Genomic DNA, 23,589 nt, shown 5'->3' with positions numbered 1-23,589 from the left:
TGCAACAAAGTAAGCGGTCACAAAACAAGTAATGTTCTTTGAAAGGAAGGTGAGGTATTTTTAATCGAGAATTTGACTCTATTTTTGATTCCTAAGAGGGGTCGTAAATATTCCCATACAAACTCTTATGACTCCTATTACGCAAGATGATCATCTCACTGCTGGAGCTTGAGCTGCCTGTGCTGTGATTAGCCTATTTGAAAGCGGAGCTCGCAGCGCGCGCGAATGGTGCAGCTAAACACCATTCGCAGTTTAAAAAAGTTGGTAGCCAATCATGAAGAGAAAATTTCGTAAAAAAGGACACTGCTACCGACCGTCTGTACAAGACGCTACTTTTAGCATGCGCGTTCAGGCCCACATCCACACTGCCACGTTCCTCGTGTTCATCGGACGACTTTGACTTAATTTTTATTCAACCAATCATATGGTTGAGAAAATAAATACAATTGTACAACCATTAATTTTAACCACTGTTCTGCGGCATTTTGTAACACAGCTCATTTTGTGATAAAGGTGGCAACATTTTGATTGAAGTGGATGTCCATTTCAATGGAAGTGGAGTTAAACCTTTGTTTGCAAGTAACGCAAGTAACGCTATATATCAAAGTTGTAGCCCTATAATCTGTCCATATCCAAATAATGAGGCCTAATAGTCATACTTTGTCACTAATTTAATAATATCATTTTTCCTTACTTGTTTGTATGTTTTTGTGACAAAGTTGATATTATTAAAATTTGCGTCACGGTGTTGTCACAAATTGCGTCGACAAACAATTACGACAAAATGATGCAGTTCTTACACCAAAATACGCAAACTAATACAAAATGCCGCAACCGTAGTTACAAAATACGTAGGTAATTACAAAAGGCGTCGTCATTACAACATGACGTTAAATCATCACCTTTATTACTATCGATATTCGTATGAAATCATGTGTACATATGGAGAGTCTTACCATTCCCTTCAAATGAAATAATTATATTTAACATAACCTTACGCTCTCAGGCGTATAAATACAGGTTTTGGCTTCACTCTTTCACTCCCAAAATCAAAACCTCAATTCTCCTGTCAGTTTTCCATTCATTTCTTTCAATTTTAGAACTGAGGATTTGGTGTTGGATCAAAGCATGTCACCTGGTTGATAGTCTTCGTACCTGCAAGTCACCTTTCTACATGAAAAGGTACCGATACTGTGAGGAGAAATTAATTTTTGGTCACTCCTGGGAGTGCAAGGATTAAAATACCAATGATGTCTTACATCCCTTCTCTGACCAATTTCAGAGCTAAATTTCCAATTTATCCAACACTAAAACGAGCTATTTTAAAAGTATGATAAAAGACAAAATAACTAATTCTCAAACTACCCTAAATCTTTGAATAAAAACTACCCTAGAATAGGCGTCCCTTAACCCTTTAACTCCCAGAAGTGATAAACATGTAACTTCTCCCTGAAGAATCCATACACTACCCTGCAGACAGATAGTGAGATAACTCAAACTTATCAGGTTCAAGATATTATCTTGATTGAACACCAAATTCTCATAACCAATTTACATAGAAATGTGGAGCAGCTAGAGGGGTGAATTACCAATCAGGTCTCGGCAGTAAAAGAGTTAAAATAACCTCCTGAAGCTTGCTATTGCACTATTTGCAAATTTGCTTCTTTACAACATGTTCCTTTTTCAGTTTGGCAAAATGCAAGGTTTTAAAACAAGGAGCTGCCCTGTTATTTTAAAATTCATGATTAACCCTGCATATTAATACACAGTCAATGAGGTCATCTATGAGCTCTCTCTATGGAAAAAAAATTCAAGTTTGAGAATACCTCTACCTTTGAATACAAAAGAAAAAGGAAAACAATTTCACCGAATGACATTAAGTTGAAAAATAAAACACTATATCATTTCTATCAAAAGGTTAACCCTTAAATATCAAAGACTGACCAGCATCTAATTTCTCCTTGCAATATCACCACTGAACACACATTAAAGTTACAAGAAGAAAGGAAATAATCACCAACTAAAGAAACACTTGATTGTTATACAAATTCTCCTTGTCAGCACCTTAGGAAATGTATAGAGAACAGTATGGAGAATTTATACTTCCTCGTCTCAAAAACTGGGTGTTCTATGGGCTGGAAGCCATACTTGATAAACTCTAGTCTTGACTCAGTCATATAATTATTTACAGTATGTACTTTAAAGGGGCTGAGTCACCTAACATCTTAATATTTCAACTGACCATTAGCTATGGAATATATTAAAATACCATCAAAACAGCTCAGACCTTGAACTCTCACAATCTAATCTGTGCTTTTTATTACTTAATATTATTTTTGTCATTGTAAAGTAGTTAGGATCATATTTTCAATATCAAGATGATGCTCCTAAGCAGATACAAATTGTCTATTTCCCCCACCTAGTTTGAGGGACAATGTACTGATGACATAAGGAGAAATAGCAATAAAAATTTGAAATATAATTCTCTGTAAGCAAACAGAGGCAAGACTAGAAAAATTTGGAAGCTGAAAACCAAGTTAACTTGGAAAAACAAAGCACAATCTTTCTTCAGTTTCATGTTGCTCATCTTGGGCAAAAAAAGTTTTCTAACATTCATCAGAGGTAATATTAAAGTCAAAAGGTTCATCCAAATCTCTGTAACATCACCTTGGATGCAATGCTGGTTCGTTGCAAGTTCCCCCCACAACCCCCCCCCCTTTCATTTCATTACTTTTCCCTAACAGTTCCATAGAAACAATTTACACCTCTGAGTAAAAAGGGATACTGCAAGAGTAAAGTACCATACACAAGAACATGACACAGATCTGGTCTGGAATTGGAGCCAGATATTCTGGCCCAAAGTCCAGCTAAACTATTTTTCATCATATCTTCCACATTCAGAAATGTTCTTTTTGTAAAATGTTTGCTATCCTAATTTTAAGTTTAGTGCTCACAATTAAAAAAAAGAAACAAACAAACAACAAAACAAAAATAAAACTAAATAGCTAAACAAAATGACCTTCCTTACTCTAGTCTACATTGCCTTAAGGACCTTCCTTACTGTTGTCTACATTGCCTTAAGGACCTTCCTTACTGTTGTCTACATTGCCTTAAGGACCTTCCTTACTGTTGTCTACATTGCCTTAAGGACCTTCCTTACTGTTGTCTACATTGCCTTAAGGACCTTCCTTACTGTTGTCTACATTGCCTTAAGGACCTTCCTTACTGTTGTCTACATTGCCTTAAGGACCTTCCTTACTGTTGTCTACATTGCCTTAAGGACCTTCCTTACTGTTGTCTACATTGCCTTAAGGACCTTCCTTACTGTTGTCTACATTGCCTTTAGGACCTTCCTTACTGTTGTCTACATTGCCTTTAGGACCTTCCTTACTGTTGTCTACATTGCCTTTAGGATTTTCTTTTGATTATCTAATGGATAAATGCAAGGAAGTGGAAATTTTCTTTCTACTGGCATGATTTTACAACACTGATACTCAGGGTTGTTGCTAAGCACCAGCTGCCTGCAAAAAATTGGCCAGCAGTCACTTGGTGAAGCACAACAGGCACTTCTGACATAACGCATGTACAATTGTTCGATATCAAACACTATCATTGAGCTGCCTTACTTGAATTTTCAGCCACCAGCCTCTTTTCTTAGCTACAACCCTGAGCACATCACACTCCTAAGCATGTCACTGCTTTCCTTTCTCTGCAAGATGTATGTTATCATTGGTTCTGCTTTTCCCTTCATAGTAACAGGTCCTCGCTTTTTGAACACAAAACGATCATGTGGCTGGCACAGCAGCGATCTGAAGTGAAAGAAGGTGACAAATTGTAGTCATTAAATAACCTTTTCACTCCCAGAATCTAAACACCTTGATTCATGATCAACATGCAACATGTAAATTACTATCCAAATTTAAATTCATTATCAAATTAATAATAGCTGATGACTGAGGAGGGGGAAGGGAAAGGCCAAAATCCCTGCTAATGGAATCACTTGGGTAGGAGGGAAAAGCCAAAATCCCTGCAGATGGAATCCTTGGTGTAGCATCCCTAGGGGTGGATTCAATAATAACTACTGGTGACTAAGGAGGGAGGAGGGAGGAGGGAGGAGGGAAAAGAGAAAAGGCAAAATCCCTGAGGGTGGTATCCCTAGGTTGGGATCCTTGGAGAAGGATTCAATAATTATGGTTGGTAACTAGGAAGGAGGGAGGGAAAAGGCAAAATCCCTAGGGTGGTATTCCTGAGGGTGGATCCAATAATTACAACTGGTGACTTATTAGGGAGGAGGGAAAAGCCAAACTCCCTGCAGATAAAATCCCTGGGGTAGGATCCCTAGGGGTATGATGACTAAGGAGGGGAGAGGGAAAAGCCAAAATCTCTGGGGGTGGTATTACTGTGGGGGATCCAATAAACATGGTTGGTGACTGAGGAAGGGGAGTGAAAGGCCAAATTCCTTGGGGGTGGTATCCCTGAGGGAGGTGCTCAAAGTTTGGGAGGGGGGAGGGGGGCTTTAGGAGACAAAATATGGGTTGGTTAACCTATAAACCTATAACTCAAACTCATTAATCCCAATCAGTGACAGACCTGTAGGCATATTCTGTCACATTTATCTTCCCTCTCAGTCCAGTAGTTTCTGTGCGACTTGTCAGGTTGACAGTGTTTCCAAATAGACAGTAGCGGGGCTTCTTCTGTCCAACAACGCCAGCCACAACCTCCCCAGAATGAATTCCAATTGTGATCTAACATGAGAAAAACACATCTCTTGGAGTTCACACATAAGTTATCACTTTAACTAAAATAAAAATAATCACACTTTGAACAGCCCCAATTCCATGTAAGCATGATTGCATCTGCTGACTTTTAAAGACATACTATTACCTGCATCTTTCTACCACGTGCATTCACTTCCTGAACAATGTCGATCATGTCAAGAGCAAGATTTGCAATGTTAGCAGTATGATTTGTGCACCTTGTTGGCAACCCACTCACAGCCATGTATTTGTCTCCAACTGTCTCAACCTGTAAAATGAGCATAAGGTAAGGTAAGGTTACGCCTCACATCATGGGGGGAACCAGGTTGTACTCCTGGGTAGAGGAGGCACTATGAAAGTAAAGTGCCATGCTCAAGAACACAACACAATGACCCAGCCTGGTCTCAAACCCAGGATTCTTAACACAGAGTTGAGCCTGCTAACCATAAGGTCAGTGGCTCTCCTTTGCAGTGGCTACAAGAACAAATAGCATCTTTTCTTCTCCAGGAATAAAATAAGTCATAGTATTGTTTTGCCTCCTCAATTGGGTCACAGATCCATCTCAGATTATTCCCCCCCCCCCCCCAATCTCTCACTGAGTTTCCAAAATATCTCTTTCATACCTATTCATGTTCCTCATTGGAAATAGGCAACATGTCTGGCAAAAGGACACAATACAATGACCACCTCTGGGGCTTGAAAGCAGCTTCTCCCTTGCCTGCTAACAGGCTGCCTCCTATGCTTAGGGCAGGGAAGTCTTTGGCCAGAATTAGCTTGGTTTTTCAGTAGAGACAATTCTACTAAAATAGCAATGTATACCTGTTTTCCCAAAAGTTTTTGTTCTTATATTGTACCTTAAAAACTTCATTGTTCTTGTCTGCCAGAGCATCAAACCTGATATAGGTCTCATTCAAAAGTTCCACAATTTCCATTGGTTCACTGCTCTGATTACAATAATTTGTAAAATCCACAATACCACTGAACATAATTGTCACAATCTCATATTTTTTGGCCATTACTGGTCGCTTCAGTCTGAGGTCATTTGCAACTGATGTCGGTAAGATGCTGTAGAGGAGTCTATCAGTAAGCTGCTGCTCCTGCTGCAGCTCACGTGAGGTCTGCTGAAGCTTGTCAGTCAGTATCTCTAGTCGCTGAGAAAGACGTGATTCTGCATTGTGCTGTTCAGAGAGTAGAATGAGATCTCTTGTGGCATCGTGAATTGGAATATCACTCAGGTACAAACCTTAAGAGTAAATAAAAACAAGTATCAATATTTGGATTCACATGGGCTGTTATGGGAGCCAGATGCCACTAAAATTTACTTGACAGGAATGATAACAAGATTCTCCTTCACATTTTGCAGACAGCAGACCTTAACCTCAATGTACCTGAACCTAAGTGAATAACTACATACTATATGTTAAAAGTATAAAGACTTTGAAAGAGAATTTGTATTGTGACCATGGGGGTTATGGGTTTATAGACTATGAGCAATCCCTGCTTTTGACAAAGTCTGTTGTGCAAGTAAAACAAAATTATAAAAAAAAAATTGATGTAACCAACTCAAGTGATGGACCTCACAAAAAAGGACGAACTGCTCAAAGACTAATGGTTTTATGTAAAGTGAATCATACCAATTTCATTGAGACCATCCAGGTTGAGAACACTTGGAGAACAAAGGAACATGATGCTGTCACATTCAGGAAGGTACATCATTTGACCACGAAATCTCATCGTAGGAAAATCTAAGGTACCCACATCATCTTCAGAAACTGTTGTCAAGGTGGCAGAGTCTAAAAGTCCTTCTTTTGTTTTAACAACATATACCTTATTGATAAATTGTAAAATGTTATCAAATGTCAGTGAAATGTGAGGACGAATACATTCAAACACTTCTTCCACTTTAGTTTCACCAACTTTAATGGAAGGCAAAACTCGCAGCAATGAAATTCCAGCTTGGTAAATAACCATTTCATTGTCAAAGAGAATATGAAAGGGACATGCTTGGCAGAAAGTCTGACTACTGATGCAAGACCCCAATGTAACTAGCTCCAACTTCTGTTCAATCTTTTGAATCTGCTCGTCGTGTTGTTTAAGTTGCATTATATCTTCATAGTTCTCAGGAGTAACAACAATCTTAGACCAAGTCTTCTCCTGGTTTGTAGACACAGCTACCTCAACATTCACCTTTGCATTGTAGACCTCTCTTGCCACGGCTTTCACAACACCAACAACCATATACTCAAGGCCTGACCTTTCAGAATAGTAATAGATTTCTATCCCACTGCCATCCGGACTATCTTTGGCATTAAATGAAGGTGCTCTTATACCAGGGAAAATATACAGCAGATGCTCGTGCAGTGCATCTAGACTGTTGAAAAAGTCCTTTAAGTTGCTTCCAAGACTATCCAGCATCTTCTCGTAGCCAGAGTTTTGGCAGTACTCAAAGAATATTTCCCCAAACTTCTCCAAGATCACATTGTGCGATAGCCCTAATAAAAGTTGGTAAGACAAATTAATTATATTCAAATAGCAAAGTTTGTAGATTAAAAATTTTAGTATGGGTCACTGCTTAGAGAAGAATAGGCTTAAAATCCTAAGGGAGAGGAAGAGGGCAAACTAAGTTATAACAACATCCAAGGGATATTGTTTGATTTAAAAACCAAATTCTCAGATGGTACATTAATAGAATATATGGCAGTCAAGAAGGAGAATGGAGAATGAGATCTTGGCACTGAAGGGGTGGAACCCTAAATGCTCCTGAAGACAAAAAGAATTTGCTTAAATCCAAAAACAATGTGTTGTTTGGCAGCTGCAAGAGTCAAAATCAAATAAAAGAAGGCCTTACAGATTAATCTGCCGGAAAAAACACAGATTGTCTTATGCTATGTGCAAAAGGTATTTTTCATCTGAAGTAGTTGCTAATGCTGGTGTCAATTTGAATAATCTATTGTAAGACGTGTCAAAATCGATCTACTGCAATTGTCAAAATTGTCATCACATAAGTTGTGGAACAGAAAGACAAATCCCTCCTCTAGAGAATACCCTGAAATCTTTGCGCCATTATACTTTTTAACGTACCATACTAACTCGCGGCATTATTTACAAGCATGGATGAGTAGCTTGATGTACATAAATGCTTGATCGCATTAGTCTTTGTTAAAAAATAAATTTTGATTAGCGCACGAAAGAATTCATTTGGCTTCTTACTGCTTTAGCATTACTAATAGAAACTGCTCTTTTAAAAAGTTTTGTCACAAAGCTTTCTCAGAATCTAAATGAATCACTTCTAGAATATGCATGTAATTTGCAGTTGTGATTGAGAAAGTTGCAAACCCCCAAGCTCTTTAGGAAACAAAAACAAGATGTATGCAAAAAATATGAATTTTCTCCCGATCCAGTCTATATAATTTTCTTTTTCACAACGTTAAAACTTGTCTTAAGAGGTCATCTCGGCTTATAAATACTCTCTGTCCAAATTCGCAAACAACACTGCCAAGTGATATGATTTCGTGCAATTGCTTTTAATTCACCGTCACATTCAGAACTAAACCATTCCACAAAGGCATAAATAAATATAAATAATACCGCAATTTCTAACGCGTTGACCAGCATTTGCCGATATTTAGCTTCTTCAGAAAACGAGGGTCATCTATTCAACCACAGATCCGGAGACAGGTAATAATAGAAACCCAACCGTGACCATAACAGTGAGCCAATACAAGAACCAAATGTAAACTCACCCAGAACCTCCGAAGCGACTCTTAGCAGGTCAAACGTATTTTGATCATCATATATTCGCCGTTGATTGAATTCTCCTGTTTCTCCTAAATCGATATTTGCTTTCTTCCTAAGGAGATAAAGATTAACAGTAATCAATCACGCTTAAGCGAAGTTCTCGCTTTTACGGATACACGAGCAATGCAGTTGTTTCCTTCGCGCGAGATTCGTCGCTTGCGCACTGTATAGCTGATCACAAAAAGCAGTACACAAACGAAATCTGTTTTGTTATACATACAGTATTTCTTCCCAAGTTCCGAAGCTGCTCTCTCGCAATACTAAATCTTGCAAAGCTTGGTTTACAAAGCCGTACATGGTCACAGTTCGTCAGGATGCCAGGCGAAGATGTACACAACCCGAGCAGTCGATAGATGTATCAGCTAAGGAGCAGAGTTGACACTGGACACTTTCTAGTGACACTGATAATAAACGTCCATAACAAATGTCACCTATTTTGCATAATAATGGTCATTCTCATTAATACAAATTGTTTCGATTGGTTCAGACTCGTACATATCCGTTAAGATAAGCTTACCTGGAAAGAATCAAATCTACTGATATCGCCGAAAAAATGACACTTTAAACCAATATTGTTATTTGCTGATCAACCTCATACTTGCTACATTGGCCAGGCGCCAAAAATTTGGAATGGCGGGAATTTGCTAGAGAAAATAACACTCACCTCAAACGACCTGCATATCATATCGCATTTGACCATCTTTTAAGATAATGTTGGAGCTCACCTTTACATTCTCCAACATTGTTCCTTTACCAGAAGATAAAAAAACAAAAAAACAAAAAACAAAAAACAAAAAAAAAACACTTACGCCAAAATGAGGGAAGAGACAGACGACATAAAAACTCTTGAGGGGTGGGGTAGGGGAGTTACAAGTCAGTTCAGTGAATAAGACGTATTCCTTTGCGGTGAGAACAGACGACCTGCTCAAACTATCCTGTGATATGGAAATGCACAGATGGAAATCTCGTAACCGCCGCCTTAATGCACCGATTAAGTTCAGCTGTTCCAAGTAAACAACTGGAAGACCCCCCCACCTTGTTTTCCTCGCTTCAGACCTCCGCTACGCTGTACCGCATATCCGGATATTGTTGAAAATAGAAACTGTATTTTTTTTTTCTCCGTTTTCAAAAAGAATTCGCACCTACACGTGGTGTTTCCGGATCGATTCCTTTCCGCTAAACGGGAGGGAAGCAAAAGATTTACAAAAGAGAACAAACACTCAGGTCGCCGTTTTCCAAAATTCGTTTCAGTCCTTCCACTAAAAAACGACAAGCCGGCGTTTGTAAAAGAGAACTGTTAATGACAACCTCCGTCTTTGAAAATGTGTGTTAAAAATCACGAGACACTATCTCCTTCCGACTTTTTAAAGCATTAGAGAGCAAACAAATAGTTCACAAAGTAGGCAGTTTAGTCATGCAGGTTCAACTGCCAGTCAAACCCGTCCTTTGCGAATTCTCGAGAAATTCTTATGGAGCCACAAAATGTGCTTCTCCCTTGAAAGGTGATATATGCTTACCGCAAGAATGCATGTTCGGGGGGGGTTGCAGGGGGGGGGGAGGGGTTCACTTTGACTCTTTGAAAATACCAAATATTTGACATAAAAATTTTGTAATCACTTGCTAATTCACCCAAAAGACTGTTTCAAAGTTTATTGAGAAAAATAAGTTATTGACCAAGCGTGAGGTCAGGATAATGCATTAGTACAGGCTTGCTTATCCAACCTACTCTAAGAGAGCAATTTTCACATTAGCGTCGATATTAATCTGACATTGCATTGTCCTTGCTTACTATGCTCTGTGAATCATCACTCTCTCAATCAATCAGATGTAAAAATAACACCACTCATGACTTGATTGCTCGCGTTTTTCCCGCACTTTAGGCGGTTTGAACATCAATCACGACTTGGTTGCCCGCGTTTTTCCCGCGCTTTAGGCGGTTTGTTTGTTTGTTCTTCAAGTTCTCATTGGTTCTTCAGGATCTTTTCTTTCCTTAAGATTGGCAGTTGCGATTATTTTCGTTTTGGTTTTTACGACATTCAATCGAAAAGCGCTCTTATAACAGAATACCGAAAATGAAAGAAACATCAGTCACAAGTTTCGTTATGATATTGTTATTTAAATGAAGGTTCAATGTTTTCAGTTTTTTCAAAGTTTAAGATTTCACAAGCCCGCGAAAACGGGTTCCTGTTAACATTGTCACACAAGTGTTGACTTGCTTTTCATTTAAAGTGTCTTTAAAGGATTCTGAACGAGAGAAGGAATCATATATTCACATACTTAGGCAACAACTGAATGAAATAATTGTACGCTAAATCTGTGGCAGTTAAAAAATATAGCTCTAGCCATTTTTATATTCCTAAGATACATCTGCAGGGGCCTTAGATTCGAGTATTATTTACACTGCGTAAATTACATATGACTCTGGTCAGGAGTAATCTTATATTACTTATATTCCTTACACTCCAAGAAATGATTGAAAATTAGCTTCTCCTCACAATTTGAATACAACTTCCACCAAAAAGGTGATGAGAAAAGACATATTTATACACAACACCAAATTCGCCGATAAATTAAAAGAGACTGTATGGCAACCAAAATAACTGCCAAATAAAGGTTTCAGAAGATCTGTCAAGGTGCTCCAAAACTTCGATTCTTCAATGATGCAGAGAAATTATTTAGGTCTTTTTTTAAGTGTATTTAGTAAGCTTTTGTACAACGCAAGTGATCTCACAAATTGTCGCTTAGCAACGTATCGAAATTTTTTCATAACGCTGATGAAAAGATGTGGATTATTGTAAATTTTTCAGCTAAATTTTTAAACATTTCGTTCGTTTATCTCTTGTATAAACCTAATGATTCAAAAAATAATAATTTTTGAAAAAGAATGGCGACTTTGTGTCTGAAGTCTTAGATCAGTTCATGGGTAAATACTGCTTCAATGGTGCTTGCAACTCGGAAACAATGACTTCTTATTCCTCATCTTGAAAACTTGGGTAGCTAATCGTATTTACATCCTATTTGGAGGGGTAATTTCCTGGGAGCCCCGCTGGCGGCCACGCGGGGAAAGCCCGTTTCCTCTGTGCCTTAATTTTCTCAAAGAAAAAGGTCTACATCCACAGAAGACGACGAATAGTTCCCTAACCTAATTTCTTCCAATGAAAGGGACTGAGTACTAGCCATACGCCTCAGTTATAACGTAGTCTCAATTTTTTGGCTTAGCTCTACCAATTCCGTCAAGGACTCCTCATCCATTCCGATCAGGGAAGCGTCACCATTGATGTTTTTAATGTCAAGATTACTGTCCTCTATTTCCTCGTCATCATCCGCAGCTTCGTCAATACTGTCGTCTCTGTTGAAGCTGTTGGCTTTGCGCACAGGACACAGAGAGGTTACCGTTATTCTCCGTTTCTTAGTGTTCTTGTTTCCTTGGTCCTTTTTCAAACTTTCCAGCCGTTCGTTAACCGAGGAGGCGAAGTCAACCGAGCTGATTCTTCGCTGGGGCGGGCCGTCTGGGGAGCTACTGCGGTAAGCGGCAGGTCCTGTATCACTTCTTCGCTTCATCGCTGGAGAGTGCGTCGGAGAAGTCCTCGGGGACCGAAACATGCAGATGTTGTTCGGTGCAACGGATGCAGCGATATCCAGAATTGACATTTGTTGTTTTGCGTTCTTGCTCCTGATCAGGAAGAAGCATGGTAGTGGGTTGGGGATCTCCGTGTTAGGAATGAACTCGAATTCAGAGGAACCTTTGAGAAAGCTGTACAGAAGGAAACGAAAAGCATCTATAGCTAATATATTTTAAGTGCTTGAGTCCACCACGGATATCATGTCTTCTCAGAATATTACAAAAATCGCTTAATCTGTCAATCAATCAGTATGTCTGTCGATCAGTCAGCGAGTCGGTTGATTGGTCAATGAGTCAGTCAGCCAGCCGGCCAACAAGTCAGTAAGCTAGCAAGTAAGTCAACCAGCCAGTCAGTCAGTGAGTCAATCTGCCAATCAGCCAGTCAGCCAGTCAGCCAGTCAGCCAGTCAGCCAGTCAGTCTATCAGCCAGTCAGTCTATCAGCCAGTCAGTCAGTCAGTCAGTCAGTCAGCCAGTCAGTCTATCAGCCAGTCAGTCAGTCAGTCAGTCAGCCAGTCAGCCAGTCAGTCTATCAGCCAGTCAGTCTATCAGCCAGTCAGTCAGCCAGTCAGTCAGTCAGCCAGTCAGCCAGTCAGCCAGTCAGCCAGTCAGCCAGTCAGCCAGTCAGCCAGTCAGTCAATCAGCCAGTCAGTCAGTCAGTCAGTAAGCTAACAAGTAGGTTAATCAGACAGCCGGCCAGCAAGTCAGTGAGCTAACGAGTCAGTCAATCAGTCAGTCATTCAGTCAGTCAGCCAGTCAGTCAGTCTGTCAGTAAGACAGTTAGTCAGTCAGTCGCTCAGTCAGTCCGCCAATAAACCTCTCAGTCAGTCATTTAGTCCGTCGCGCAGTTAACAAATCAATTAGTTTGTCTGTCAATGCATCCGTCAGACAATCAATCATTCAGAATAGCTTTGTTTTTAAGTATCGGAAATCTTGGAATTTAATGAATAACATGATTCTCATTACAAGCCTACTTGTCCCTTTGCCGCTGTTTTCGTCAGCTCTTATTTCTCCTCACCGTTTAGTCTCGTAGCTGACGTTTATGTATCCTGGTTTGCTTCCCGATTCCATCTTGTTCGCCAGTGTGACAGTGCTTCCAAACAAACAATAGCGGGGCATCATTTTGCCAACAACTCCAGCCATAACCGACCCACTGTGAATTCCGATTCGAATCTGCCAAAGAAATAAACGTTCCCAGTGATTCCCATGTTACCACAATTTGCCTCGGCTGACCTTGCCGCGGGATTGAACTGGGGGTGGGGTAGGGGGGATGGTCAGGAGGGCTACCTCTTGTTTGATAAACAGACATCCCCCTTGTTCACTTTCAACGAGTCTCCCTCGAACTTAGCTACTTGCGCAGTAGTGCTAAATTAATGACTTCCTGCAAACTTTGGCTGCCTGTAAACTTTATAACCTATGACAGACTCCTAGTGAGTGAATACGAGCAAGGAAGAAAGATAGGGGGGTCGTCATCACACAAATTTTCCCATCGCATCGCATCGCATCGCATCGCATCCCATCCCATCCCATCCCATCCCATCCCATCCTTGCCATTTGCCACTAGCCATGGGTACTTGCTCCACACCCAGATGTCGTGCGCCTTGGAATACGGGATGGCGCATTGGGCGTACCGAAGTTATGCTCATCTTTCTCGGAACCGCTCAAGAAACGAAAGTTCTGTCTCTTGAATTATCATATGTGTAATTAGTGCAAATCACATCTAATACCTTGAGAGGAGTTTTGTCAACAGGCGACAAAACCTTTCGAGAAGCTTCCATCATTGAGCATGCCATGTGAGCTACTTTCTCTGCATGATTGTCACATGGCTTTGGTAGACCTCCAACAACCATGTAAGCGTCACCAATTGTCTCCACCTAAGTGATGAGAAGAAACAACTTGGAGAATGAATACATTACCACTCTTGCTTTAATAACTGCTAAGAGAAGAAAGCTGCAGCTAAGCCCCGCGGCAGGCGAATCTATAAATGCAACGGTTGCTAAGCTAAATAAAGAAAAAGCACTTTCAAACCCTAATCCTATGCGTATCTGAGAACAATGGGAGGAAAGTGTGACTCTAAACTAAACAACCCTATTCCTAACTCAACATTGAGTGATCTCTGAGAAATATCTTACTCACAGAACGAAGGCAATACAAAAAACAACACTACATGAAAGCACGAAGAAAACGAATCGAACTTCGTCATAATCCAAAAATTAAAGTGAAGGAAGAGAACAATTTTTATTCCCAACACCTGTGGGGGAAAAAAATTGGTGGATGCTATTTCAAAGTCATTGTTTTTAAAATTATTTAGTTTACACATCGATTGTCCATGGAGAAAGACCCGTTTTGGTTCTTTTTATGCCAAAATGAATAATTCAAATTTTATCGGTATTATAAAAGTGATAAAGGCAAAATTTAATTTTAGTTTCGGCTGTAAGTTGTTAAGTACACCTCCTCTTCAATCCTAGGGATAAAAAAAATTAAAAATTAATCTTGAAAGGATCTAGGCCAAGGAGCGGAAGACTATTCTGATTGGAGATAAATTTTAAAAATGTTTTTCTAATTTTCATTTTCCTTTTTTTGCCAGACTGAAGTTAGCTGAGTTAGGCAGTTTTTTTTTTTTTTTTGCTATACAGATAAAGCAATAAAACACCCCTGAAACTTCAAAGGCATTACAGATTATAAACATTGAAACCACATTTTTCTCGTTTTTGATGATAAAGGATAGAAATGAAGTGATTTAAGATTCTGACTGTAACTTTGTAGTTTAAAGGGCATTTGAGTCGTTTTTCTTTTCTCTCGTTCAGTTCTGTTGGGTTCCAATCAATTTTCATTCATAAGCTACAGAATCCTAGCAATCAACGCATGCAAATTCTCTCCAAAATGCCGCACCTCATGATGAGATGACCGTCTTTGATAAGATGCGGCTATGGACCCAATAAGGTCTTAAATGATGATTTTGTTGGATCAGATAAATGACATAGCTAATTCTAAATACTGATTTTGTATCCTGCAAAAATCCTTTCGCTCAGAGCGCGTAATGATTACAGAGGTAAATTCAAATCTCTCAGAACTCGTTGTCTGCTCCATTAACCGCCTACAGCCAACGTTCGATGTTCCCGTAAAAAATACAATGATTAGTTTTTTTAAATAAAGCATTAACTGTAAACACAAAAAAATTGCCCGTAGGCAGCAGGTTGTCTGTTTGTTATAAATAGCACGGAAACGTAAAAACACGCAAAGAAAAATATATTGATTAATCTATCAGTGTTATTTATTCGTTTCCCTTGAGAAACCTTAGATCTTTCTCCTCGGATTACTCCCAAGCTATGAGGACTCTATGTGATCGAGAAAATGTGAACTATAGATTCAGTTCAAACTCCTTAAGAAATATCTTGTCACTTCGCATATGAATAATCTATAAATTTTGTCAGTTCATGCAAAATTCATAATTTAAACTGCAAACTAAAAATAAACGGAAAAACTGATGAAAATGAGATCTATTGGAGTCTTCTTTTCATAGACACTCCCACACATTTGAATTGAAAAATGAGAATTTTTTTTAATAGGCGCCAAAACTTTGCACATATTGGCATAAAATTATTAGTTTAATAAAGAGGCCCTTCGTAAATTCGACAAAACTTGACAATGTCCGCGTTGATAATCTTAATCTTAAACATTATCTCGGTATAGATGGAAGACATATTATTTTCTATTACCGCTAACCATGATTAGACTATCATATACAAAAAAAATAACATTATTAATTTGAAGCGTAAAAATATTATTCCTTCGAAAATAGTCAAAATAACTGATGACAAAAAAATGTTATGGACTTTTCAGTGTAAATTTTGTAGACATTAAAACCATGCTGATAAGCTATTAATTTCTTGGAAAAAAAAGACGAAAACAGAGATTGACGTTTGGAGGGTAATAAAGAAAACTTTTTATCACTCGATCTCCAGTGTAGCGTTTCCACTTGCCTTTAGGAATTTCGTAAGTGGAAAATCGGAAAAAAAATCCCTCTTATATTGAAATAGTAGGTTACGTATTGCTATTGAAAATGTGGTTTAATGAATGCTGTATGTGCGTGCTTTGTTTTGATTTAAACCTTAAGCTTTTAATCTTTCTGCTTTCCTCTTGGATGCAAATAAACATTTTGTTCTGGTGGAAATATCCGGAGTCGAAATTGCAGAAGAGTTCCAACAGAGAATATAAGTTTTTTTGGCCGTTGCAAACTGAAGTCCATTGCCAAAATATAAGTTTATCGTGAAGATAAAATAATTTGTTACGTGGGGTCATAGCCGAAGAGAGATGGCAAATAAAACGCTTTTATCCAGGAAGTCTCAAAAGCGTCTCAAAGAAGTGGGACTGTCAAAGTAGTCAAATATCAAGGGAGGCGATATTTGCATAAAAAGTTTGGACAAAAAATAGAGATGATAAGAAAAGAATATTGTGTCGATGAAAATGAATGCTGCGGCAAACCTTTCAGTATTAATTATTGATAGTAATGCGAAAAGAAATACGAATTAAGATGCTAAACGATAAGATTCAGACAATAAAGGCATAAAAGAGACAGATTTCTGTTGTTTGACGCGTCTATAGAAATGTGCGAACAACGAGAACAGACAGTTGTTTGCAGAAGAACTGACAGAATTTAAAAGAAATATTATCTTCGCGTGTGTGTGACAGTTACATCTCAGGCGCGAGACTCAAAGAGATCAGCGTTGTCATCGCTAATAAAATATAAACCCGCTAAAGGAGATGAACGGAGATCGAAGGTTTATTATAAACAACAGAGCCACCAACGGTGAAAAAAAGTCGCAGGCTTAGTTTTGCAGCGTTTTGTAAACACTTGTCAATCACAAACGACCATCTCTCCCACAAACACAAAAGCAGATTTAAAGGGCAAAAAAGAAGTTTATTATTCTTACCTTGTAAACATCGTTCATCCCACTCAACATGTCAAAGTAGGTGTAAAGTTTGTTCAGCATCCGCACGATGTCCATGGGAACAATTTTGTCGTCGGAACATAGCGCTGTAAACCCGACGATGTCGCTGAAAAGGATCGTGACCAGCTTGTAGTTTTCCGCGGGCACCGGTTGATTCAACCGCAGTTTAGCCGCGACTTCTTGGGGCAGAATAGAATGCAGCAATTCGTCTGTGCGTTTTTTGTTTTCCGTCAGTTTAACTTCCAGTTTCTTCAGGTCGTTGCTAGTTTCTTCCAACTTTTCCACCAATTCTCGCTCGGCTCTTCTCGCCTGTGACATAAAAATCAAGTCACGCGTAGCGTCGTGAACAGGTATATCGTTGAAAAAAATACCCAGATTCTTAAAACTGTCTAAGTCATTTGCCCGAGGGGAACACAGAAATAGAATACTGTCGTTCTTGGGAACGTAAATCATCTGACCCTTGAGGCGTAATAATGGATTTGCAATACTCATTCTCCGATCTTCTGGACTGCCTGACACGTTGGACACTGTATCCGCCGCAAATCGCAGCGCGGACTGTTTTACTGTTACAATAAACACTGTATTTATATGCGCAAGAACAGAATCAAACGCAAATTCCATACGCGGTCTTGACAGTTCAAAAATTTCCTTGAACGAAAATGAATTAGCAGTCGTGAACCGTTTGTCCAGAAGGCGCATCATGGCAACCCCAGTTTGCGTGATGTTGAGTTTACGATCGAACATCACGTGAAATGGAAAAGCTTTGCAGAATGACAACAAACTGAGCCCTCCTCGCCGTTTCTTGCCCATGTTTTCGCTATCCAATGACATCATTGCACTATGATTATCTGCCATGGTATCTAAATCAAAGGCCTGTAGCCCAAGCTTGGATTGCGTTGCATTTGTGCAGCCTGTCTCTCTGATTGAGAACACCACATGCCCACGTTCGTCTGAGCGCGCTTGCTGCACGCACACCTCCACCTCGGTGTCGAGCATTTTATTCGCTACCGCTTTAACGACTCCAATAACGATGTGCTCCAGCCCTTGCCTCCGTGAGTAGTAGTGGAGGAGCAATGTTCCATCGGGCGTCTCAGTACAGCGAAACGACGGTGCTTCCATTCCTGGGTAAATCGTAGCGAGATGATCGTGGAGTGCATCCAAGTTACATAAGAAATCTCTCAGATTTCTTCCCAGCACCTTCAGAATCCGATCATAGCCGGTCTGCAGACAGTAGTCCAGAAAATGTGAGCCAAAAGCTTCCAAAACAGCGTTCAGAGGCAGAGCTGTTCAAAATAAGTTTACGAAGCAGATTTTCAGGGTTTTTTTTGTTTTTATTAAAAATTTCAAATGTAAAATGCACAGAGCTCGCGAGATAAAATTACTTATGCGATAACCCTGGTTTCAGACCGAGTGGAATGTTTGTTAAGGCGATTTACGGTATATCAGCCCATGCGAACTTCGTCTATCTCAAAACCTGTTTGTAATCAATAAAATACGAGCTGAACAGTTTACTATATTGCATACCTAGAGTCTCGCAAGCCGCAGCGACCAAACTCAAGGTCTCCTCATCATCGTAAATTTTGTGAATAAGGTATGATCCGCCGTCCAATTCTACCCCAGCCTTCTCGCTGAAGAGAAAAACAAAAAGAATATAATTGCACTATACAGGGCCCTTTTCCACTTACAATCCATTTAAGCGTTCCAAAAGCTATTATTGTCTCCTTACACGATAGATCGCCAAACGTCTTCGCCGAACTTAGAAACGACCAAGTCAGCTAGTGCACAGTGAATGAATCCATACTGCGAGAGAAACAAAGATACAGTTGGTAACACGCTACACAGATAACTCAAGCGATCTTTGAAAACGAGAGCAAGGAGATCTTACCATATTTCTGCTGCACTCGAGAAGTTCAGCCCTCTGTGTCAAACTCGCGGCGCTCTCTTAATGATTTTCCTGATTGTTTTAGGTGTTAGTCACGTGTCATTGTATCTACCAAAGCATCTAGGCTGTAATTACTGATAGCTCAGGAAATCCAATCGCCTTGGAGTGTCTTTGTCAATAAGACACCTTAGCATCGTATCTGCAAAGCAACCGGCTTGTCAAAATTTACTAAGACTAATTGCGCGTCCTCAGCTCAAAACATCTGATATTGCATTTGCGTTTGCCAAAGTATCAACAAGGCTTATAGTGCAAACTTCACACGATAGATAAGCTTTAATTCGCACGAAACATAACAAAGTCGAGGACAGAAATTCTGATTTATTCATCCAATTTTCTCCGCATTCTCCGCATTCAGTTCCCAGAGTAAACAAACAATTCGCTCTGCAATACTTTAGGTGTCGAAGTCTTATCGCGTAGAATATCTTTCCTGTGTCCTTCCATATCAGTAAGCACAATTACCTTTTTCTGCACGTTTTTTTGCGATTATTCAGAAACGATAAATTGTCGTCAGCGATCGCGAACTCTGTTTCATAACGCGTAGGTCAATTAGGGATTTAAAACCCTCGAGGCAACACAAAAATGTGACGCCACAATGAAGGATTTTATTGCCATATCTTTGTAGTTTGATATAAAACATCCTGATTGAACAGGCATCGTGACAGCTTATTGTGTGCGAAGTACCATCTCGTACATGAGCAATTCTGAAAGTTCAAAACCCAGTTGCTCCTAAAATTAAACATGTGATATTTATGAAAGCGTCCCGTTGGGGCAATAAAATCTACGGATATTAAATGCCCTCGTGCTTGTTGCGTCTTGTAAATACGGCCATACGTGTTTTAGCTTAACTGCTCATGGACCAAATACGGTTACCGAAAAGCCATTAATATAATTATTTGTCAAACGAGTGTCATTTCTTTGCCCGCTCGCGTCGAGAATCCATAAATGCATAATGAACTCGACGACCTCTTGGTGAAAAAAATTGAATGAGTCGCCCTTATTTTGACGTTAGTTGCGAATATTCGAAAGGCTTCAACGGTTTTCATGACAATGTGCGTTTTAAACTCACGGCGTTAGCTGGCGATTTATGTAGTTAAGAAGACACAGAAAAGATCTATAATAAAATAAAGTAAATTGAATACTTCACATTTACCGAGGTTGCTGTTGATATCTTATCAATCTGTTTCGGCTTTCAATAACCACTTTGCGTCGAACTGGTATGCTGGAAACACTGGTGGTAATATGTTGGATCAATAGCTTTATTCTAGGTCCACCGAAAAACCAGTTCACAGAGGCACTGTGCCTTGATTTAGAAATTACTTTGGCAAAAGTTCGACATGAAACAAATCTTTCCAGGCGCGATTTTTTGTAAACTACGGAAGTTCAATTAACGCATGAATGGGCTTACCTTTTGAGAGCTTTAAAACGAATTCTGTTTGATTTAGTCCACGCATACACAGCCAAACCTCGGCAGTGCCAGTCAGAAGTATAGAGAAGAAGCAGATTTTACTCCTTGACAATCACAGTTTTCATTTAGTTCCTTTAAATTCAAGTGAATATGACCTACGTAGAAGCAACCGCGGTTGCTAGGTAGCGGTGGGCTGAGGGAAGTTCGTAATTTGAATAAACGTTTTAAGGCTGAAAGGATGTAAATTTTTAGCGCGAAAATAGCAGTGCCACGTTACCCTATAGAAAATAAGTAGGAAAGTGTTTTTATTTTGTTATGTAGCTTTTCCCTTTACACAGTTTGTTATACAAAATTAGTAAACGTTTTTTTAACGGTCTCGGAAATTCCGCGGAAAAGTGACAAAATTGAATTTCAATACTATCGATTTCAGTACAAAAGATTCTCCATTTAGTGCGCATTTGGAATCCATGTGTTAAAAAGGTTTTTGGAAAGGACTTTCATTGATTAATGGAAAACAATATCGGGTATCATAGAATATTGAAGCAAAGGTAATGAATAAAATCTCGTAGAGAAAATACCCAACTTGTGGATCGCTTCTAATATTTACACAGATCCTATGTCGGAAATCTGACACAATCGGTGATTTTGAAATTCATTACGTGAAGGAGCTCCTGGTACAAAATCTGATTTCATTGGCTACCAGTAGTGTAAACCCATCCACGTTAAGTCCCGGTGTTCTAAGTAAGCACTTTATATTCACGGCTATCAATTATAAATCAAAAACACATGTGAAAAGCAGAATGTCAAAGAAAATGTTTTTATGTAATTGAAAAAAAGTGCAACTCGCAGGTGACAAGAAAAATAACAACATTATCGGCCACACTTTCCTTCGATGTGACTCTGATACAAAACATTCGAAGGGATAGCTACTTAACCAACAAACTCAGCATTCTTTTGTAACTCACGAAATAACTCCAATTCACAAACCTCTCTCTTAAATTAACTAAAACCATCAAAAGTGATCTCATCTAAAGCTTTTTTTTCTCAGAAATCAGATACTGTAATTATTTTCTCGAAATTTCGAGCACTTCAGTTGAAAGAAGTATCTACCGTGACCCAAATCATTACCTGATGTAGAAACCCCGAGTAAAAATATCAACTCTCTATAACCCAGAAAACATCTCTTTCCCCCCAATAAATTCACAAGGCGATTAATTTCGTCATAAAGCTTAAAGTCTCATTTTCTGATTTTGTGGAAACGAAATTCTAGCTATGGAAAACAATTAAGAGTGTCATTCGCTCAAAACCCGTGCTTTTGGACTGAAACCAACGCGCTTAACGTACCCAATGCAACAATTTTTTATGTTTCGCGTTTTATTTAGTTTACCTCCCGGGTTGTGGTCTTCGTATTGGGTTTTGTCTGTAAATAAAGATCTGTATCTGTAGCATTTCCTAAGGAAGTGTTACCCCTTAAATTGAGTATACAATACATCTGTACCTTCCCATTGTTCAACTCCACATATGCCGATTTTTTCCGAAAAAATATTCTAAGGTTGCAGTGTTGACTTCGACTTGGGACCTCGCAGGATTTGGTAAGGTACACTCAATATTACTGAATACTTTGTTCCAACGTTAACTTCTCAATATTTCAGCAAATTCTACACGATTTCGTTGCTGTAGACTATATGCATATAAATACACCAAGGTTCGCATTTAACATATTTGAAATTCTCAGATGTATCTAGTTAATTAGGACAAACCTATTAAAGAATTAATACGTGTTGCTTTCAACGAACTTCATGTTTTCCATCATTTTCGGGTCTGCAAACGCCCATCGCATTTCTTGATATGAACTTTTTGAAATTAGACGTCTTCTATTGATAAACAAGTTTCGTTTCAAGCCGCAAAGCAAGCGAAGCAAGTTTGCTATTATTTCCGTGTGTTTCCGTTCGATTTTCAAGCCAAACTTGGGCTAACACAATGTCCATGCGTAAGTGTGACGTTACATCTACACATGACAAACATATGATATAGTGTTTTCTAGATAAACATGTCATGTTGGCTTAAATGTATTAGTAGTTGAAAATAATAATATTCATGTTCGTTCGGGTGACCTTATAACATCAACACGCTATCCGACGTCGACGTTGCCAAAATTCTCTTTCATATCTTTCCGTCCAATAACTCTTTCCAAAAGAAGAGCACATTCAAAATAACTAATAAATAACACTTACTATAATATCCTTGAGCAGGACTTCTTGCGGCAAAAGCAGAGTTTGAGTTTCCGTGAGTTCCCTCAGGCTTAACAAATGAAAATTTCCATATGCAATGCTGTCTCGAGGTAATGGCAGAAAATTTTATTGTGAGGCGAGATATTTAAATTCGCAGCCCTTTGTAATATGGCAACGTAAGAGGTACTATATTTTCCAGTAATGTACGCGGCATTGATTAAAAACCGTCCTTTCTTAATTAATCGTTTCCGACTGGTTATTCGCTACACCGCGCGGAGAAAATTCCAGATGAATTCCCTCATAGGTCGTTAGAAGGTTGTTGATCCATTTTGCCAACCAGCTATCCACAAAAATATTTCACAGACCAGACTAATTCAAACAAGTAATTAAAATGCTAATGAACTTCACTTCTGAATGTTTATTTGAAAGAGCACTTCCATGTTTTGACTATACAGGCAATTAATAACATTTCAAGTTGTTTTTTTCATTTCAAGGAATGACAATCTTCGTTCAGACGCCAACGTGGCATTTTAAGAGAGCTGATAAAGCAGAGCATACCTTCACTAATCAAATTATTTAATAAAAACAATCACTATCTCATTAAGAACAATATTTTTTTCGACACGGAGCGAGTGGGGGAGGACTGCCTAAAATTCTTAACGAGTCCTTTAGGTAGCAGAGCACTATCTCGTAAGTGTATCTCAACAAACTAACGCCCCTTCTTCTTAAATTATTTTCATTTTTTCTCCGCACCTTATAGGCTCCTAGAATGGTCAATTTAGCCTGGGGTGGTTTTAGCCACTCCCTTATTTCAACCCGCAAATCATCTCCTTTTCAATGTGGGACCCTCCTTTCTCTCTCCATGCATAGATGATCATAATGAA

The 23,589-nt window shown here is 39.1% G+C and overlaps 1 protein-coding gene across 1 annotated transcript; it reads right to left on the bottom strand.

Annotated features, from left to right (window-relative positions):
* Nucleotides 1-392: 392 nt before the first annotated feature.
* Nucleotides 393-20,686, bottom strand: LOC131797824 (uncharacterized). Its single transcript, XM_066161720.1, has 16 exons — nucleotides 20,475-20,686; nucleotides 19,013-19,208; nucleotides 18,854-18,927; nucleotides 18,652-18,755; nucleotides 17,110-18,410; nucleotides 13,903-14,049; nucleotides 13,194-13,348; nucleotides 11,752-12,309; nucleotides 9,281-9,303; nucleotides 8,776-8,863; nucleotides 8,501-8,607; nucleotides 6,392-7,249; nucleotides 5,612-6,000; nucleotides 4,885-5,025; nucleotides 4,591-4,745; nucleotides 393-3,809 (listed from the first exon to the last, which is right to left on the bottom strand). Exons 2-16 carry the CDS (start codon nucleotides 19,013-19,015, stop codon nucleotides 3,659-3,661), a joined length of 4,254 nt encoding a protein of 1,417 aa, XP_066017817.1. The 5' UTR covers nucleotides 19,016-19,208; nucleotides 20,475-20,686; the 3' UTR covers nucleotides 393-3,658.
* Nucleotides 20,687-23,589: the final 2,903 nt, after the last annotated feature.

This window comes from Pocillopora verrucosa, chromosome 14 (assembly GCF_036669915.1).
Source record: "Pocillopora verrucosa isolate sample1 chromosome 14, ASM3666991v2, whole genome shotgun sequence".
In the NCBI taxonomy this organism is placed as follows: Eukaryota; Metazoa; Cnidaria; class Anthozoa; order Scleractinia; family Pocilloporidae; genus Pocillopora; species Pocillopora verrucosa.
The sequence above is the reverse complement of the archived record's forward strand: the minus strand, read 5'-3'. Positions and strand labels throughout refer to the sequence as shown.